The following is a 17,746-nucleotide window of genomic DNA, read 5'->3' as shown; positions in this document are numbered from 1 at the left end:
ACAGAGAATATGCTTGGCCAATCAATAGAATATGTATAGATCCAAGTCCTTCAGAGCTGCACAGCAGATAAATGAGATAACGTGTAGCTGCACAGGTGGAGCCAATTTAACCATCAAGACAATGACTAAATCAGACACTAATGAAGTCCTAAAGACGTCTATCTGTTCTATTTATTGGATCCCGATCCTTTTGTAAAAAGCAAACTTTCTGACAATGATGATATAAATAACTTGGACCAGTAAATTGCAGATCTTGTGGCTTATAGTTTTTTGCTTATTTATTTTTAATTATAAGGATGTTTGCAGTCTTTTGTTCCTGAAGCATGCAGCATTTATGAGTATTAATCCTGACTCATGAAAAGATAATAAGAATTGTATTTTTTTTTTTATCTTATATGAGCAAAATGGGGGGACATGCACCATCTATTATCATGTGATATGTCAATATTATTATTATTAAGATATGCTTCCTGGCATCTATTTGAGGACAGAAGACAAGTTTTTACCATAAAGCGATGCTGCATCACATTGGACTCTAAAGGTTTAAGATAAAAATGTAACGATCAACAAGAAAGATTTGGATTATCTGCAGATGAACCTCAGAGGATGGTTGAAAACTTAAATCCGCTCCTGTAAAAACTTAAATGACAATATGTCTTCCCATAAAGAGTTTTTTTTTTTCCCCACAAACTTTGCTGGAACATGTGGACTCGACAGTGTAAGGACATTTTCTACATGTCTACTGAAGTGGACTTTAATGAGACTGAGACTGACACAATGCACATGGGTCTAATGGAGGATTTCTTACCCTGAATATGACCTTTTTCATTATAAGTGAGTCATTAAATGCTGTTAACAAGGCAGTGTCTTCTTCAGAATAAGATCTTAAATGGTTGAATGTACTTGAGGAATATTGCTGTGTCAATCCAGCCATTGATAATATGATCAATTTGATAGTTTTTACCTTTTCCATGCTTCAGGGTAGTGATATTGGAAATTGGGGTTGAACTACCAGACGTGAAGTGTTGCCTTTGGCAGTAGATGAGATGTGGATGTTGTTTGATTGACAGCTGTGGATGCGATGCATAAGAACAAACGTTGCTTTTGTTCAGCGTTGATGCAGTGATTTATATTATTTTTCTATCGTAGCCACTAAACTGTGTGTTGATGTTTGTATTTTTAAATCTTAAACAGTTGATTAATTTTGTATCATACTGACTTAACTAGGCCCTACGATGCACCGGTGACCTGTCCAAGGTCATGTAATCACTTTACCAGTGTAGCGGTTGGTTTTTGCAGACTTATTCTTTGTCACAAAAGTTTGGAGTTGAACTGGAGTTACAGTCACTCACCAAACCCCTTACATCCATAAGCATTTGTTGGCAATTGGGAACGCTATTAATACACTTATAAGCACTCATGCACACATGTTAAACACTCATAATAACAAGTGGTGCAGCGCTATTAATATGCTGCGAAACAGCAACGGAGAAACTCCGTGTTCTCAAACACATGTGCACTTGTATGATCGCATGATGCACACAATCACACAAGTGTTTACTGACAGGTGACACTAAAAATATATTAGTATGGTCACATGTCCTGAAGCTTGCACAGAGAGCCACAGTCCTCCCTCAGAGGAAACAAATGGGCACTATTAATACATGCCAGCGCTGATGCACTAATACACGAGTACGCACCATCAACTGTCACACAAGCAGATCCCACTTATGCAAACACAAAGACCTGCTGTGTATACGTAAAAGAAACAACTGCAAGCTATTAATAGCTTGTGGGTGCTCGGGATGGACACACACACACACACACAGAAGGATGAACAAGTTAGGAGATTGATACTCCAGCTGCTCGGAAGCAGAGGGACAGAATGTGCCCCGCAGCTGTGGATTCCTATAAGGAAGGGGGAGGGACAAAGAAAAGGACGGAGGGATAGGTGCTGCTGAAGGTGGCCAGCATGGTGGAGTAGCTGTCATACAAATGTACAATTGGGGCGGCTGTAGCTCAGGAGGAAGAGCAGTTGTCCTTCAACTGGTAAGTTGGGGGATCAATTCCAGGCTTTCCCTGAAATGCTGAAGTGTCCTAGGTCTTAAGTGTCCTGCCCCCCGATGTGCTCATCAGGGTATGAGTGTGTTGTATGGGTGAATGTGACAAGTAGTGTAAAGCGCTTTGAGTGGTCTGTATGACTAGAAAAGCGCTATAGAAGTACAAGTCCATCTACCGTTTACCAAATGTCATCATCTGCATAAGTGTGTCTGTTAAGAAAAAGCATCAGTCAAGCACAATGAATTTGCATGCAGAATAAGCTGGCATGCAATTAATGCATTGGGCAACTAAAGTTATATCCTTTCCTTACATTTATGCAGCGCTTTACCTCTGAACTCTAGCTGCACATCTCACCATCCATTGGCCTTCTTGCAGCAAATGTTTATGTATTTAGTCACACTAACTAGCACTTAACCTGATTTGTGACTTCCACACCCAGCTCCATCCAATACCACCGTGGAGCTCACTCTCAACAAACAAAGCACATTTAAGCCACGGTGTGGATAAAATACGACTGAAGGATATCTGTGACTCTCTTGAGCTGCAGCGAAGTCATTCAACCAAAATAGCTGCTTCTGCTTGCCTAAATGAACCAAGAGGATGTTATGGTGCAGACTAACTTTAGAAACAGGAAGTCACTGTTTCTTTGTAAGTATGTGTGTGCACAGCAGTAAAGTATATGTGTGTCCGTGGTGCGTGCATGTGCATTCATGTCAGTATTTCAGTGGGTTGCTGCAAAAGGGCCCACAGAAATGAGGATGATGGTGTGAAACAAATATGCTATTACAGAAACCAGAAGTTTGTCTCCTGCTATTTTTAGCACCACGGCGCTCAGAAGAAAGACAGAAGTATGCACACAGATCTTATCAGCTTGTACTTCTCCTTATTCTTTATGTGTTACAGATTTTATCATCTAATTTTATGTTTCTCATGTTTTATGTGTTACAGATTTTATCATCTAATTTTATGTTTCTTATGTTTTTAGAGCACAGTTGATCAACGACAGACCATGCAATGCAGCAATTATAGCTAAAAATATTTTGCTGTTGAAGTAATTTTTTATTGTACAATCTATGAATTCTCTTTCGGAACTTTGTGTAACATGATAGGAAGTTATTATGAGCGTCTGAAACGCTTCAGGGTCAATGCAGAAGAGAGCTTATAATAAGTGTTTAGTTGGCTCTTTATATGCACACTGCAGTGACCAAGCTGGTTTTGTCATATAACGAGTCACTGAAACTTTGCCTCAGGTAAAATCTTTGGCATCTGTGCAAAAACTCAGAGCACATCTAGAGTTTTTCACTAAAGTAATGTTTCTTAGCTCATTGCAGCTAAAGAATAATCTAGAGGTGGTGAGACAATGTTGGCTTTCATGTTTTCTGAAACCTTTCTTGTTGTTGATTTTTGCTAGAAATGCGGAGAAATCTTATGAGAAAGTCTTGTTTTGAGTTGTTCTCATTTAAATCTTTTTAAATATAATGTCTCTTTGTAATGATCAGTATTTAAGTGATCCATTTGTTGTTATTTCATTGTTTAAAGCAGGGAATAATTGCACAACCGTCTCAGTTGCTGTTTCTATCCCAGCTGTTTTTTGTCATCAAATGCATAATAATAATGAATCTTTCCTGACAGTTCAGGACAAATCTACAGGAAGGAACGTGTATGTCAGGAGATGATCATTTATCTTCACACAGTTTGTGAATAGAAGTTTACCTTTGCTGTTTTTCTGGGTAAATTATACCTCAGGAGTGTTTTTTCCTGTATATCTTTCTCTCAGGGGTTTTTCGATCGTACGTATGTTTCTGTGTTTATGAGAAAGTGTTTGCAGATTATCCGAGTCCTCACCACTATCACCATCCTGCTACTTCAGTTATTATTTGATTTCCTTTGAAAACCCACAAACACTCTTCGGGTGAGACATACTGTAGTGCTGCAACTGGTTCTTCCTGTTGCACTTTTTTCAGTTTATATAAAAAATAAAACTCAAACACATCTAAATTTTAGAAAAACAAATCCAATCAACCTCAGTAATGTTTTACATTACACAGTCTTCCAGGCTTAAAGCAGCTAAATGTGAGATGGGTATGATATTTCTGACTCCGCTTTGTCCAACGTGTCCTCTTCCAGCACCTCGTGAGGTCAGATTCTGGTGATGCAGGAGAACTGACGGCATTCATTTTACATTTAAGCTTTTTGTCACGCTCTTCCTTGTGCAAGCTGTGCAACAAATTGCTAACGATAGTTTGCTCCGTCCCAAAGCTTTGCTTTTCTCACTGTCACACAGCAAACATGAAAACAAGGCTGTGGGGTTTTGTCAGTCGCCGTATCGAGCTAAAGAACTGAAACCAACCGCTCCGGTGTTACTAACTCCCTACTAGTTTGTGTTTCTTGGGAAGGGGGGGGGGGGTTGTTTTTTTTTGTTTTTTTCCTACTGCGACATCTCATATAACCCACATAAATGAATGTGTGGGAGCGTTGTGTTTACCAGAGGAATTCTGTCAACTCAAGATGCTTTCACACACAGAGTGATTTTTCGGAGCTAAAATGAGGAATTGAGGCCTGATGAGACTAATAGCAGGATTCAGAGGTTGGTTTATAGCTGATTTGTACCAGCTATGAGAATCAGTTCTGATCAATCTGGACTTTATGAAGCACTGTGAGCAGCATTTATGCCATTTTTGCTGGAGCTGATTTTAATTCAAACTGTTTAAACCAGTGTCTTTACTTATGTGTGTATTTGTCAGCTCAGTAACTTCTGAAACAAGTGAATTACTTTGATAAAACCCAACTTTCAGATCCAGTCAGAGGTTTTAGGCAGTGCTTCGCAGTGCAGTGCAGAACAGGCAGGATTATTCAGAAGATTTGGCCATTAAAGGTAAATCCACTTACAGGAATTACTGTATATGCTGATATCTATTCAGTCATTCAGACTGACAGGTTCAGTAAATTTCCACATCCATCCCTTCTTCTCTACCCCAGAGGGAGCAAGGTGTCTTCTTCCATACTGTATACCTTTGTATTCGTACCGAAACATTCCTCTGCATGTTTATTGGTTTCAGGTGTCAGTCATATTGGCGCATAAAAACAGCATTAAGTTACCGTGTGCTTGTACATACTTTAGTGTTTGATCTTACAACTTGCGAAATTTTCCAGCTTGACTAGTTATTATTAGCCCTCCTGCCAGTTTTAACCCAAGCTGGTTGGACCACCGGCTGAAAACTGGGCCATGCAGGCCACATTTAAACCATTTAGGGTGAAAATATGGACTGATTCCGACACTGACCTTTAAGTGATATAAATGAAAGCTTTCTCTCTGTCCTGCACCTGTTTAAATGCACCTGCCTTTCATTAGTACACTGAAACTTAGCTCAAGTGTTTTGCTAAATTTGGGATATTCCTGCCGGTGAAACAGTCTTCTTGTCCAGTTCCCTGTCACCCTTCCCTTAAAAACTTTTCCCTTTTATGCACTTCAAACTTTTACATAAACAAACACCTTTTCATTTGCCTTTCTGAATCAAGTGTTGGACGATGGCGGGTAGATTTTAAGTGGAACCTGTAAATAAAAATAACATTGTTGTTGTTGTTTCCCTGTTGGCATGTCCCTTTGAAGGGGCTGCCACAGAAAATCATCACACAGTTGAACGTTTGGCACTTGTTTTATGCCAGATGCCCTTCCTGATACAACGCCCTGCATTTATTCGGGTTTGGGACCTGGCCTCAGGGAACAATCGTATCTCCCGTCAGGGGAGCAGGAATCGAACCGCAGAACATCAAGTCACAAGACATAACTACTACTACTACTAACTAAGAATAATATTGCTTTGCAAAAACCCAGACTGTAAGACGGCATCTGACATAAAATTATGCTAAACATGCTCTTTTAGTGGTTTTACTGCAAATACCAGCAGCGCATGGTGCTCCAGTTTTTTATGTTTGTCTCCTCTGAACAAGTAGGAAATGTATATTTCCCCTGAAGACTTCCAGTTTTTAACTGGAAGTCATCAAATATTTTTAGTTTTTCACACTGATGATGATCTGTCTGAAAGCAGCAGCAGACAGGACATGAAAATGGTTACATATACGACAGGAAATTTACTGCAACATATAAATGAAGAAAAAACTCAGCCACTCAGCAGAGTTTCAGCCACTAAGAATACTTTTCCCTTTCTTTGTTTTCACTTTTCCTGTAGTGGATGTGATCATCAGCCGTCAGGTTCCATCACCAGTTAATGGGAAGCAATCCATGGACTTAAGTGTGACCCCCAGGTTGTTACATTCAGGACAAAATTCGGCAATGCTGGCCCCCCACTCTCTGCTCTTCCTGGGACCCCTCACCACTCAGCATTGTTCTCAGTTTGCCCAGCAGCACTTGCAGGTGAGGTCAATTTACACAACAACATTTTCAAATAAAACACAAAACCTTTTCCCTTGTGTGTATTAAAAAAAAGTTGCATTTACGAAGAAAACCACCTGCATGCAGACGGGAAACCCTAAAAGCTCTGGAAACATGTTAATGCTATGCCTGTAGAGGGCATCAAATTCATCTTACCTATACTTGATCTTACCCAAAGGTGTGCTTTGATAATTCCTATTCTGTATAGAGATGTATCAATAATCTGGTGATTATCATCTATTTGTCTTCGCTGACAACATAAATGTTGCACAAGAAGCAGGTTTTGGTTCAGAAAGAAAGATTCAGCAGCACAATCAGAGCACAGAGGTCCTCCCTTGTTGTTCTTGTGCTGTTCAGAGCCGTAAACAGGGATTGAATACACAAATGCAAGATTTCGTGACAGGCATCATCGTCAGAAAACATTACAGTTGACATTGCGAGAAAATTTCACGATGGAGCCAGTTCTCAAGCCTTTGTGGTTACATCCAGTGTGTGAAACGAGATGCCACATCGCAACAAAGCTTTTACGTTTTTACTCTCCTGCTGCCTTCCTGTAAATGCCGTTTAGTTCGAGGCAGCACAGATTGGTGATGGGGAAATAAAAGTCAGTCACCAACTAGTTAGTACCAAAGAAACCTAACGGTTTATCTCTTTTCTTTATTCTTATCATTATTATTATTATCGGTCATCATAGTTACAGAATATGCCAAGAAACCTTTGAGGTTTTGTCACATAATGTGGCATAAGCAGATTATTTTGTGTGAGGAGCACTTCATATGAAGGAGACAGACCTCCTTCCACATCAGCCACAGGAAAAAGAAGGTTGTTTTCACCACAAGCGGTACCCAGGTTTAATTTCCAGTGGAAGTGAGTGAAAAGACGACCGTGCTGCTGTAAACCGACCACCTTCTCAGTGTTTATTTCTGGGTGACAGTTCTTTAATGCACACATCCTGTTACAGGAGCAGCGTTCAACTGCTTTTGTGTAATTCTCAGTTGCTTGTTTACACTGAATCAACAAGGCTGCATTAATGTATTTTTTTTCCTTTTCAGTGTAACACTGAACAAAGGCAAAGGAAAATGGAGAAGGAGGAAAGAGAAGAGCTGCAACAGCTGATTCGAAAAAGTAAAAAGGAGCAGAGTGAGTCTTATGTGTTGTATTTAATGCTACTATCGGGTTTTTATGTTTAGAGCATAAACTTGTTAACATTTCAAGGAAATTTGCTGTTAAGTCACTTAAGAGCTTATCAAGAAAAATAAAGGATATCCTCGCTCCTGCTTGTAAAATCCTGCAGAGCGTTATAGTTCCTTCTAAAGACTTAAATATATTATTTCACTTTTAAAAATAGTAACAACTCATAGATAAATTTTATTGTCTGGCAGGTGCAGTTGCCAGTCCACTTGTAAAGCAGAAACTTCGGGAACATTTAATGAGAAACCAGCCTACCCATGACAGGGTCACTCCTGGCCAGTGCAGTACACCCCCAGGATACAGGTGAGAATGTCAGCAGTGATTTTTTAATTCAATTCAATTCAACTTTATTTATATAGCGTCAAATCACAGCAATGCCATCTCAAGACGCTTTACAGACAGAGAAAAAAACAGAATGAAAGCCAATTCATAATAGCCTATATAAGGAAACCAACAGACTGAGTTGGAGGGTCCAACTCAATCTCCTATCCTGAGCAAGCACACTGGCGACAGTGGGACGGAAAAAACTCCCTTTCATGCAAAAATTTCCCTGTCAGAGCTGTAATTACACCAGATTCTCTGCAGAGTTATCATTTTTCTGTTTTATAGTGTAGTATTGGCAATTCACCCTGTTCTATACAAATACACTTGCCCTGCCTGGTGAAACTATACTGACACGTTCTCAAAGAAGTTGATGAAGAAGTTTCTTTTAATGACTACAGAGACAGATGTAAACAAAGGAACTATTGTTGTACCTACTTGTGAAACAATCTGACTGATATTATTTTGGTTACCAAGGCTACCGGTTCCCGCCATGTCCCCAAAGCACCAGCCTACATCCTGCGACCAACGCAAGGACCTCGCCCTGCGAAGAACAGGTGAGACGACTGTTTGTGACCGAAGTTGCCACCCTCAGGTTAAATCAGTGAAAGTCACTGTGATTTTCCATTTCAGATGTGTCCTTATTCTATATGCATTTTAGCCAAAGTCAGGCTCCGTCATCTTACTCTGCTGCCCTGCTCATCCAAACATTTCCTGACCTGGCATGCTGCTAAGTGTCTCTAAACAGATTTGTGAATATTTTCTGCACTAAAGAAGGAGAAACTTATGAATAACATGGACATACACATGTGCATCTATTGTATTTAAATGAATGAAACTCATTGTACATCAGGCCTGCAGGGCCAGAGATTGGCTGAACAGCCATACAAGCATAAGCAACAGCGAGACACAAAGCAGTTACATAACTTTAACTAAGGTATGTGTAAAATGAACTGCGTGAGAGTCCACAGCACGTCTCCCGTCACTGTATGAATGAGAGTGGGAGTGGAGTTCCTCCTTCCTGTACATTTCTGCAAGTCCACTAATCATTATTTATTTGCGTTGCTCTAGAACCCTTTGCACGCACACACCCTGCGGTGCTTTTGTTGGCACGGCTACAACACAAATATAGGTTTTATCTGTTCTGAGCTCGCAAGTGATTGATTGGTTTGTTTAAAAAGGAACTGACCAGTGTATAAATGAAAGGTTTTGAGACACCAGGACTGAAGAATTTGCATGTTTCTCTTTAACTTGATTCTACTGTGAGCTACATGCACACACATGCTTCTTTACAAGTTTGTTTGTGTTTGTGCAGTCTCTGAGCCCACACTGAAATGGAAGTTAAAGAAACTCATCACAACAAGACCTAGCCCGCTGCAGCGTAAAGCCAGCGCCCCTCCTGCTGTCAAGCACAGGACAGAAACTCTGGGTATGAATATCTGCATTTCGCCATGTCATTCTCATCAGTTGCTTCTGTTTTATTAGCTCTTCACTATCATGTGCCATCTTTAAAGTTTATTGAAAGTTACACAAAACCCCCACTTGAGATGATTTTTATCCATATTCTATATTTTTATTTCTAACCATTTTGATGGTGTCTGGTATTGCGTACTTTCTGTCCCTCAGATTCCTCTCCAAGCAGCAGCAGCACCTCAGCGTCAGGGTGCAGCTCACCAAATGACAGCCTCCATTCAGATAATGGATCCCTCTCACTGGCTCATGAGGTGAGCCTTGACTTTATATTCCTATTATAGCTATTTTTTACCCATAATAAAAGCACACAGTTAAGTATTAGTCTCTGTTAAGCATACATCAATACAATACAGATATAATAAAGTACAAGGCAATACAAGAACAAAAAGAACTGTATTATTTGCCTCTATTTTATCTTGGTAGTACAAGGCATTGTTCTGTTGCTTTGTGGTGTATTGTGTGCAGTTTTACCTATGCATTGTGTGCTTAATGCAGTTAAATCAGCTTCCCAGAGACTCTAAACAGGGAGACCTCAGAAAGCTTGATGGGAAACTACAAAGACACGTTCATTTCGCTTCATGTCATATTCTTTCTCAACACTTGTTGAGAAACGTCACATATTGTATCTGTTGAGTCAGTCAAAAGTTAAAACATCTCTTTTACTGTGCATAAAGACAATTAAAGCTGCAGAACACTCTTCCACGGGTGGCCCTGTACTACTGTCTAACATGGAATATGAAACCATCTTTGTCTCTTTATTTGTACAATTTTTCTAAATGATTGATCATTTTCTGCTTCCTCACAGAGGTTGCTGAAGAACGGTAACGTACGACACTTCTCCCTGCCCACCAACCCCAATTCAATGCCCAACATCACTGCAGGACTTCCGGCACAGGTAAGCAGCGATGCATTTTAAGACTCCTTTGCATTGTTGAAGTTTTATATCACAGATAAAAGTTCCTGAATAAAGCATCGGTTCAAAAAGGACAATTCGTGTGCATGTAAATACATTTTTACGTGTCCATTTCTATCTAAGAGTGAAGTGCTAAAAATTGCCGTCACACTCAAACACATATAGACACATGTGGTATTCTCAAGCTTTCACTTCCCTTTTGCTCTATGTGGTGCTTTCATATCTTGAGAATTAGTGTTGATGACAGAGTAAACATGTTTGTTGAGTAGTTTATCTCTGTCCTGTGTCAGTAGTATTAGGAAGTCATTTAAATATACTCTGATTGTACAGTTTGCTAATTCAAGTTGAGTTGAAAAAGGGCTTCCGGAAACGGTGATCTAAACTTTTATTTTCATTGTCTCTCTTCTCTGTACCCAGGCTGACTTGCGTGTACCGAGACCAGTGGCAGTGCAACCTGTTTACCTTCCTCTGGAAGGAAGCAGTCAGGCTCTTCCTCAGCATCTGCAACCAGTGCTCTTAATTGAACCGCACACTGGGCTGCTGCACCCCCAGCTTGTCTCTTGTGAGTTTTTTTTTTTAGGTGATGTTATACTTATGTTATAAGTAGTTCCAAGTTACTTTTCTATCATCTTTCCACAAGACAACAACGTCTCTAAGTGTTTTATTTGGGTTTATTTTGGCAAATTAATATGTTTGCCGTAGACATGAACGATTAAGGTGTCTGGTTTATTCTGTCCTGAATGTGTGCTAATTGTTAAAGAAGTCTAGGTTAAACGTAAGCTTCCAGTTAGAAGTTTAGCTGATCTCATAATTTATTTTCTGCTGTTTGTTTTACAGCTAAACTCGCTTTTTCATGCGTCAACTTGTAAAAACAAGAAAATAAAGGAGCAATACACTCATCTTCCTGGCTTGTGAAACACGAGTTTGGCTCGCTGTTTAATCTGTGTTCACACACCAGCTCAACACACAGACAGAACAGTACAGGAAGTGTTATTTTGTCTGAAGTTGACCATTCAAAAACAACTACAATGCGTTCAGTATGTTGATGCTGAAGAAACAGTAGGAATTTTCAAGTCTTGTGTCTGTGGTTGTCATTTGTCTGAATATTATAAATGACTGAAGGGTGCTCTCTAGTGTGCAGAAGAAAGAGATGCAGTCACACACGACAAATGCACAACTCATAAAACACACTACTATATTATCACATTTATATAAACTGTGATCATTGATTTGTTGTCCTTTTCTGTTTCTTTTTCTGCAATTTTCCCTCCCCCCTCTGAATCTTTTCCCTTTTCTTAGCCTCGTTTTTAGACCTTGTTTTAACATGTCCCGTTCTCTGTTTCCCTGCAGTTCATGGTTTGAGTTCCATTCCTCATCATCAGCATCCTCACCTGTCCTCCTCCTCCAGGAGAGTCCCTTTGTCCTCCCACAGACCTGTGGAGCGAACACATTCAGAGCCGCTACCCTACAGCCACTCATTTCTACCCCTGCATGCAAACCATCAGCTGCAAAACCAGCACCAACTTCCTCTGCAATACTATAAGAGTGGATTAGAAAGACTCAAACTGAATTCACACCTGACAAAGGTGAGACGGCATAATGGTGCTGTTTTTCTAAGACTGACTCATTAATGATCCAAAATGGATTAATTAAAAAAATATATATTTTTAAAGTATAGAGTTGTATATTTTTCTTTGTATCACCAGTTTGTTTAACAAAGAGCATGTTTAAGACTATCAGACTTGAATAATGTAAAACTTTTCCTTTGAATTAGCCGAATAGCAAATCCATAGAGAAGCCTCGTCTGACACAGATCCCATCAGAGGACATGGACCTGGAGGAGATCGGATCAGCACCAGGGTCAGGGACGGGGTCTGTGTGCGGCTCTGAGCCAGGATCCCTGAGCGAGGATGGCCACCGTAGGAGACAAAGCTCTGCCAGCACAGACTCCGTTTATGACACAGAGTCCACTACCTCCTCCAGGGAGAGCTTGATCGAGCCATCGCACGCTCTCAATCAGGTACACACAGCTCACCTTCTCACACACATGCACACACACAAGAGATTCATGACTTTTTTCCTTTTCTTCAAAGAGAAATATTAGTTTATCATTGAAACACACACACACACACACACACACACACACACACAAAACGGAAAACCTCAGTTCTGTTACATTCTTGATACAAGCAAACAACACAGTTGGACATGATTACGACCTCTTGGTGGAAACAGTTGCAGCAGCTAAGTCATGATATGCATCCATTTGCTCAGATTCACTTTCTGAACTGTGCTTCACCATCAGGAGGCACTGTTGCTTCATTAATCCAAGCAGGGAGTTAAGATGCAACACACAGGGCTGTTGCAGCCTGCTTGGCAGTGCCAGCTTTTCTTTATCACTTGCTTGGTCTCAGTGTGCAGCATTAAATCGTCCAGATCATTTGTAAATGTATTCTACTGGTGAGAAGCATTAGACCACCACATTCAGTGTCTTGAGGTTTACTCCTAGCAGTCTGCAGCTGCTGTTAAATACTTCCATTTCCATCACTGTTTGTCATTTCTCTTTTCACGTTATTGTGGAACAGAGGCAGGTGATCCTCAGACCAGGTCTGCAGCCAGATTCACTGGCTGTGCCTACAATAATGTGGCCTCACCAACATCAGCACCAACCTGTGATTCGGTCGCGATCCTTACCAACGTCCACCTCCCTGCCTCCTGCTTCACATCCATCCACTGCCATACCCTCGATGTCACTGTCCAGCCCTGCTACAGACGTCAGGCTACGTTACACAACAGGTAAGCTGTTACTGTTTCAGTCAGGAGAGCTACTGAAATACAGTCAAAGCGAGAATACAGGAGTTTGATGAAGATAATGATGTGTGTGTGTGTGTGTGTGTCTAGGTTTGGTTTATGATGTGCAGATGCAAAAGCATCAGTGTACCTGTGGAGACAACAGTCGCCACCCTGAACATGCAGGGAGGATCCAGAGCATCTGGTCTAGACTGCATGAGAGGGGACTAAAGAACCAGTGTGAAGTATGAAGAACGTAATTCAATTTACAGCTAAGATCATTTACAGTTCATACTGAGAGAGAACGAGTTGCCAAACATACCATATGTGTGTGTTTTTAAGTGTATTCGCAGCAGAAAGGCCAGCCTGGAAGAGCTGCAATCAGTCCATTCAGAAAAGCATGTGCACCTATTTGGCAACACCACACTTAGCCGCCTCAAGCTGGACAATCGCAAGTTTGCAGGTAAGATCAGTCATAACACTGAAAAATCTAACAATAAATCTGTAAAAAATCAACATTTAAATCACCGTAAACCATCTCCACCAGGATCTCAACCAAATTTTGTGAAGTTACCATGCGGAGGACTTGGGGTGAGTGCTGCACATCAACACAGCACCAGCACACGCAGCTACACACACACTAACATGGTCTTTTTAAGAAACAAGTCATGTGGGAATCTTTCCTCTTATCTAATTGCTTTACTGAGCAGCAAACATTACACGGCTGATTATGGCTCATTACACAATTTAGCTAATGATACTACAAATTATACATGCTATTGTTTTTGGCTCAGATAAGTTTGAAACCTTAGAAGTCAAAGTGTGTACAAAGGTGAGATGTGGGGAAAATGCTGCAGATACTTTTCTTTTGAAGTGAATAGATCGTAACAGAAATAAAGAAAAAGAGAAAGAGGAGAGGAGGAAAATCTGAAGGGGACTGGGTGGTAGCTGATAAGATGACTGCTCTTACTGGATTTCCGGCCTTTGGCTGCTTTGGTGAAGCGGGGTGATTGGAACAAGATGGCAAAGTCCGTGATAAAAGAAATTCCTCTGATTTCATTGTTCCCAGCAAAACAGCAGCATACCGCCAGAGATGAGTTTTAAAATATGGAGTAGACCGCAAACTCGAGCTGGGGGTTGTGCAAAATACTCAACACGGTAAAGATCAGTGAAGAAGGAAAAAGTCTCTGAAGTTTCACAGAAGTTAAAAGCTATTTTTTTAATTGTATTTAAGAATCATACATGTGGAGAATCATTCTGGGATTTATTTGTTCATGTGTTGGTTTATTTATTATGATTGCATTTGTTATCCGGGTCATTTTTCATGCTTTGGTTTTATATGTAGTTTTATATACAGTTATAATGTGATGAATGAATTATACTAATGTTGGTTATAATAAAGCGAAGTGAATTCAGTTTATAAAGCCAAACATCTCATATTTGATACATAAAGTTTCTGAGACATTTTGCATCACTTTATGATAAAAAATTTGCTCAAAATCCCGTTGAACACCTTCCAGTACTTGTATTCTGCCCCCTAATAAATACCAGGAAGCCGAAGCTTACACTAGAATAATTTTAAAAATAGTAATAAATTATAAATATTCACCAAAAAAACAGTTATGTTTTTTTGTTACAATTTTTAAAAGACCAAGTAAAGACCTCATATATGAAAAAATAGACTTTTATTGCAGTTTTTAAAGGATTAAAGACAGAAAAGCTAATAATAGATTTCTGATGGGTCAGCGAAAAAGCTGCTGACTCATACTTATGGTGAAACTGTCCTGTGTGGTTGTGATAAATGGACTAAAGTGTCACACATTTTTCATTCATTCACTCATTCATAAATTCAAGTAAACCCAGTAACACTTTAATTTGTCATTTCAGCTCATTTGCATCTTTAGCTAACATGCTGCGTCTCCTCCTTTGTCACCAACAGGCAGACATTGATACAGTTTGGAACGAACATCACACAGCAGTTGCTTCCAGAATCGCCGCAGGGTGTGTCACAGACTTGGCACTGAAGGTGGCACAGAGAGAGTTGAAGGTGTGTATTTGAAGCTAAATATTTTATAACGTCTGCGACGTTAAGTTGAGAATGTGAAAAGCTGCAGTGTAGCCTTGTTAAGTAAACAATCCCTTTGTTTGTCCTTTTTACAGAATGGCTTTGCAGTAGTGAGGCCCCCTGGACATCATGCAACCTATTCCTTTCCTCTGTAAATACAGCAGCGTACACAGACACACACACACACACACACACACACACACACAACCACATACATGTACCAGGAGCCAGGAGGCCTGCAAAGTGTTTCAAAGCGTTTATTACAAATCAGCTTTACTTCTGAAGGCGAGAGAGGGGGAGGGAGGGAGGGAAAGGGGGGGAGATTGCTTCAGCCTTTATGTGTTAATGTGTGTGCGTATGCGTTTTTGTGCACGTGTTTTTGTGTGATGTGTACTACCTGCCTGATGCCTTAGGCAAACTACCTCTTCTGGTGGTACGCTTTTATGCTTTCAGGACACAAAGCAAAGCACCTCAAAAGAGCTGAGCATGTGTGCATGGACTGCCCGCGTGTGTATTCTGTACATGTGTGTATCAGCGTTGATGCGTATATATGTGCGCATTGATTTGTGTCAGTCTTTGATAGGAAGCATTAGCCAACTAACCACATTCAGCTGGGACTGTGTGTGTGTGAGCTCAGCAGTGCTTGTCATGGGTTATTTATGGGATGATAATGACTTTTCTTGATGAGCAGAGTTTAAACAGCATACAATCCATACAGTTCACACACACATTTAGGCAGTCACACATTAAAGCCTATGCTGACACTGCCTTTTCCAACATTCCTCCATTGTTCTTCACACATCAACACTTTTTTCCATACCTTTGTCATATTCGGCAAACGTTTAAGGGACTGCCACTCGAAGTTATGATTTCATTTCTCCGAAATCATCCCTCACCTCCCGACAGCTGCTCTGACTGCGTTATCGTTACGAATGTGGACTGAATTTATAAGTTTTTCTGTTTGTCACTTAATTAGTGGCTTGTGCATTTCTCAGGAGCGCAGGGCTTCAGACGCAGCATAGTAATCTGATGAGAAGCCATTTTTCTTTGTCAGATGAGAAAGATGACATGCAAAATCATGACAAATAAGGCATCCTTGTTTCTTAAAACATTTGCAGAAATTGTTAGCGGGTCAGCGCTGTGTCACAGCTTTAAGAGCAGCTGAGACGTATCTCAGAGGTTCTGCAGGTTCATATGGGGATTTTGCTATATCAGTTTGCTGTTCTGATGAATACATGTGGCTGCCACTCTTCCTGTCTTCTTGTCCACAGGGGCTTCTGTTTCTTCAACTCTGTGGCCATTGCTGCCAAGCAGCTCCAGAACAAACTCAACGTCAGCAAGATCCTCATTATAGACTGGGTGAGGACATGCAACATGACCACCGTCACTGGTTCCTGCATGGGCAACATGTGATGGCACACAAACATATTATGAATCCAAATATGGATCCAAATACAGTAGCACTGCTAATCATCATTTATATAATTTGGACAATTATTTCTGTCATCCATGTGTGAGCCGAACTGTCACATATGCTTACAGTGTGTGAATAAAAATTGCACACGGGCAAATGAATGCTCACCCACGCATGCATGTGCAGATATTGATCCACAGCCAGTTAGTTGTCTCTGCTCAACATGTGTGTATATGAGTCTGCACAATGTCGTTGCACAATGCATGCTTTCTTACACAGCGCCACATCAAACTCAGATTATAACCTGCTTTGTTAAAAATTAAAGATTAAAATGGATTAGTGATATTTTGCAGAGTCTGCTCACTGTATTGTGCTTCATATGTGTAGTGTAAAATTTATTGTGCTCTTTTAGATTGGTTATGCCACTATAGGAACGCATCAAAGTAAAATACCTGCAGCAGTTTTTGACAGCTTCTTAATTTCCTTATTTATTATTGTGCAGGATGTTCACCATGGCAACGGGACCCAGGAAGCCTTCTATACTGACCCAGGTGTGCTGTACATCTCTCTGCACCGTTATGATAACGGCAACTTTTTTCCTGGTAGCGGAGATCCATGTGAGGTATGTGCACATATCAAACAGTCCCCCACAGCAACGTTGCATTTTTCTACTTTTAAATGTTTTTATTGTAACTATTATCTTTCTGCAGAACAGATGATTTGAAATACTGATACAGCTGTTTTTCTCTTTGCTAATTTTACTTCTTTAGATGCACGCTTCAAAACAATCATGTCTTATGAAGATAGATATGTTTTCCAAGAAGTAAATTTTATTATTTTAGAGGTACAGTAAGTACCTCCAAGGGTCTTTTGTGCAGGATGTCCTTTTCAAGTCAAAAATGTTTTGAATAATAAATCATGTGTGAATCCACATAATTCAAAACTAGTCATTAATTAATGTGTGGTAATATTATGTCTTTATGACTACAGATTGTACCTTTAACAAACAATGGATCAGGTTGCTCTAAATAAGTTAAAGCTTTGGAATGAAATATGTCATGAGTTTTAGTTGTCACTATAAGATCCAACATTTTACTGATGCTTATTTACTAACGCCTCAATGTT

The 17,746-nt window shown here is 40.1% G+C and overlaps 1 protein-coding gene across 3 annotated transcripts in view; it reads left to right on the top strand.

Moving 5' to 3' along the window:
• LOC306756856 (histone deacetylase 7-like) overlaps window positions 1–17,746 on the top strand; it is a 40,843-nt gene that overhangs the window by 12,566 nt on the left and 10,531 nt on the right. For 2 of the 3 annotated variants that reach the window (XM_079241754.1, XM_079241753.1), the window contains exons 2-19: window positions 6,252–6,436; window positions 7,507–7,594; window positions 7,837–7,948; window positions 8,444–8,523; window positions 9,282–9,395; window positions 9,593–9,690; window positions 10,245–10,334; window positions 10,770–10,914; window positions 11,703–11,938; window positions 12,127–12,372; window positions 12,938–13,148; window positions 13,254–13,387; window positions 13,485–13,605; window positions 13,690–13,733; window positions 15,082–15,189; window positions 15,303–15,358; window positions 16,479–16,566; window positions 17,124–17,243. In XM_079241754.1, the coding sequence (XP_079097880.1) occupies window positions 6,305–6,436; window positions 7,507–7,594; window positions 7,837–7,948; window positions 8,444–8,523; window positions 9,282–9,395; window positions 9,593–9,690; window positions 10,245–10,334; window positions 10,770–10,914; window positions 11,703–11,938; window positions 12,127–12,372; window positions 12,938–13,148; window positions 13,254–13,387; window positions 13,485–13,605; window positions 13,690–13,733; window positions 15,082–15,189; window positions 15,303–15,358; window positions 16,479–16,566; window positions 17,124–17,243 (2,223 nt within the window). In that variant the 5' untranslated portion in view covers window positions 6,252–6,304. The remainder of the gene's footprint in view (window positions 1–6,251; window positions 6,437–7,506; window positions 7,595–7,836; window positions 7,949–8,443; window positions 8,524–9,281; window positions 9,396–9,592; window positions 9,691–10,244; window positions 10,335–10,769; window positions 10,915–11,702; window positions 11,939–12,126; window positions 12,373–12,937; window positions 13,149–13,253; window positions 13,388–13,484; window positions 13,606–13,689; window positions 13,734–15,081; window positions 15,190–15,302; window positions 15,359–16,478; window positions 16,567–17,123; window positions 17,244–17,746) is intronic. The other variant, XM_079241755.1, reaches the window with a different exon arrangement.

Source organism: Telmatherina bonti (genome assembly GCF_933228915.1).
Source record: "Telmatherina bonti genome assembly, chromosome: 6".
Classification (NCBI taxonomy): domain Eukaryota; kingdom Metazoa; phylum Chordata; class Actinopteri; order Atheriniformes; family Telmatherinidae; genus Telmatherina; species Telmatherina bonti.
This window is presented reverse-complemented; position numbering and strand designations above follow the sequence as displayed.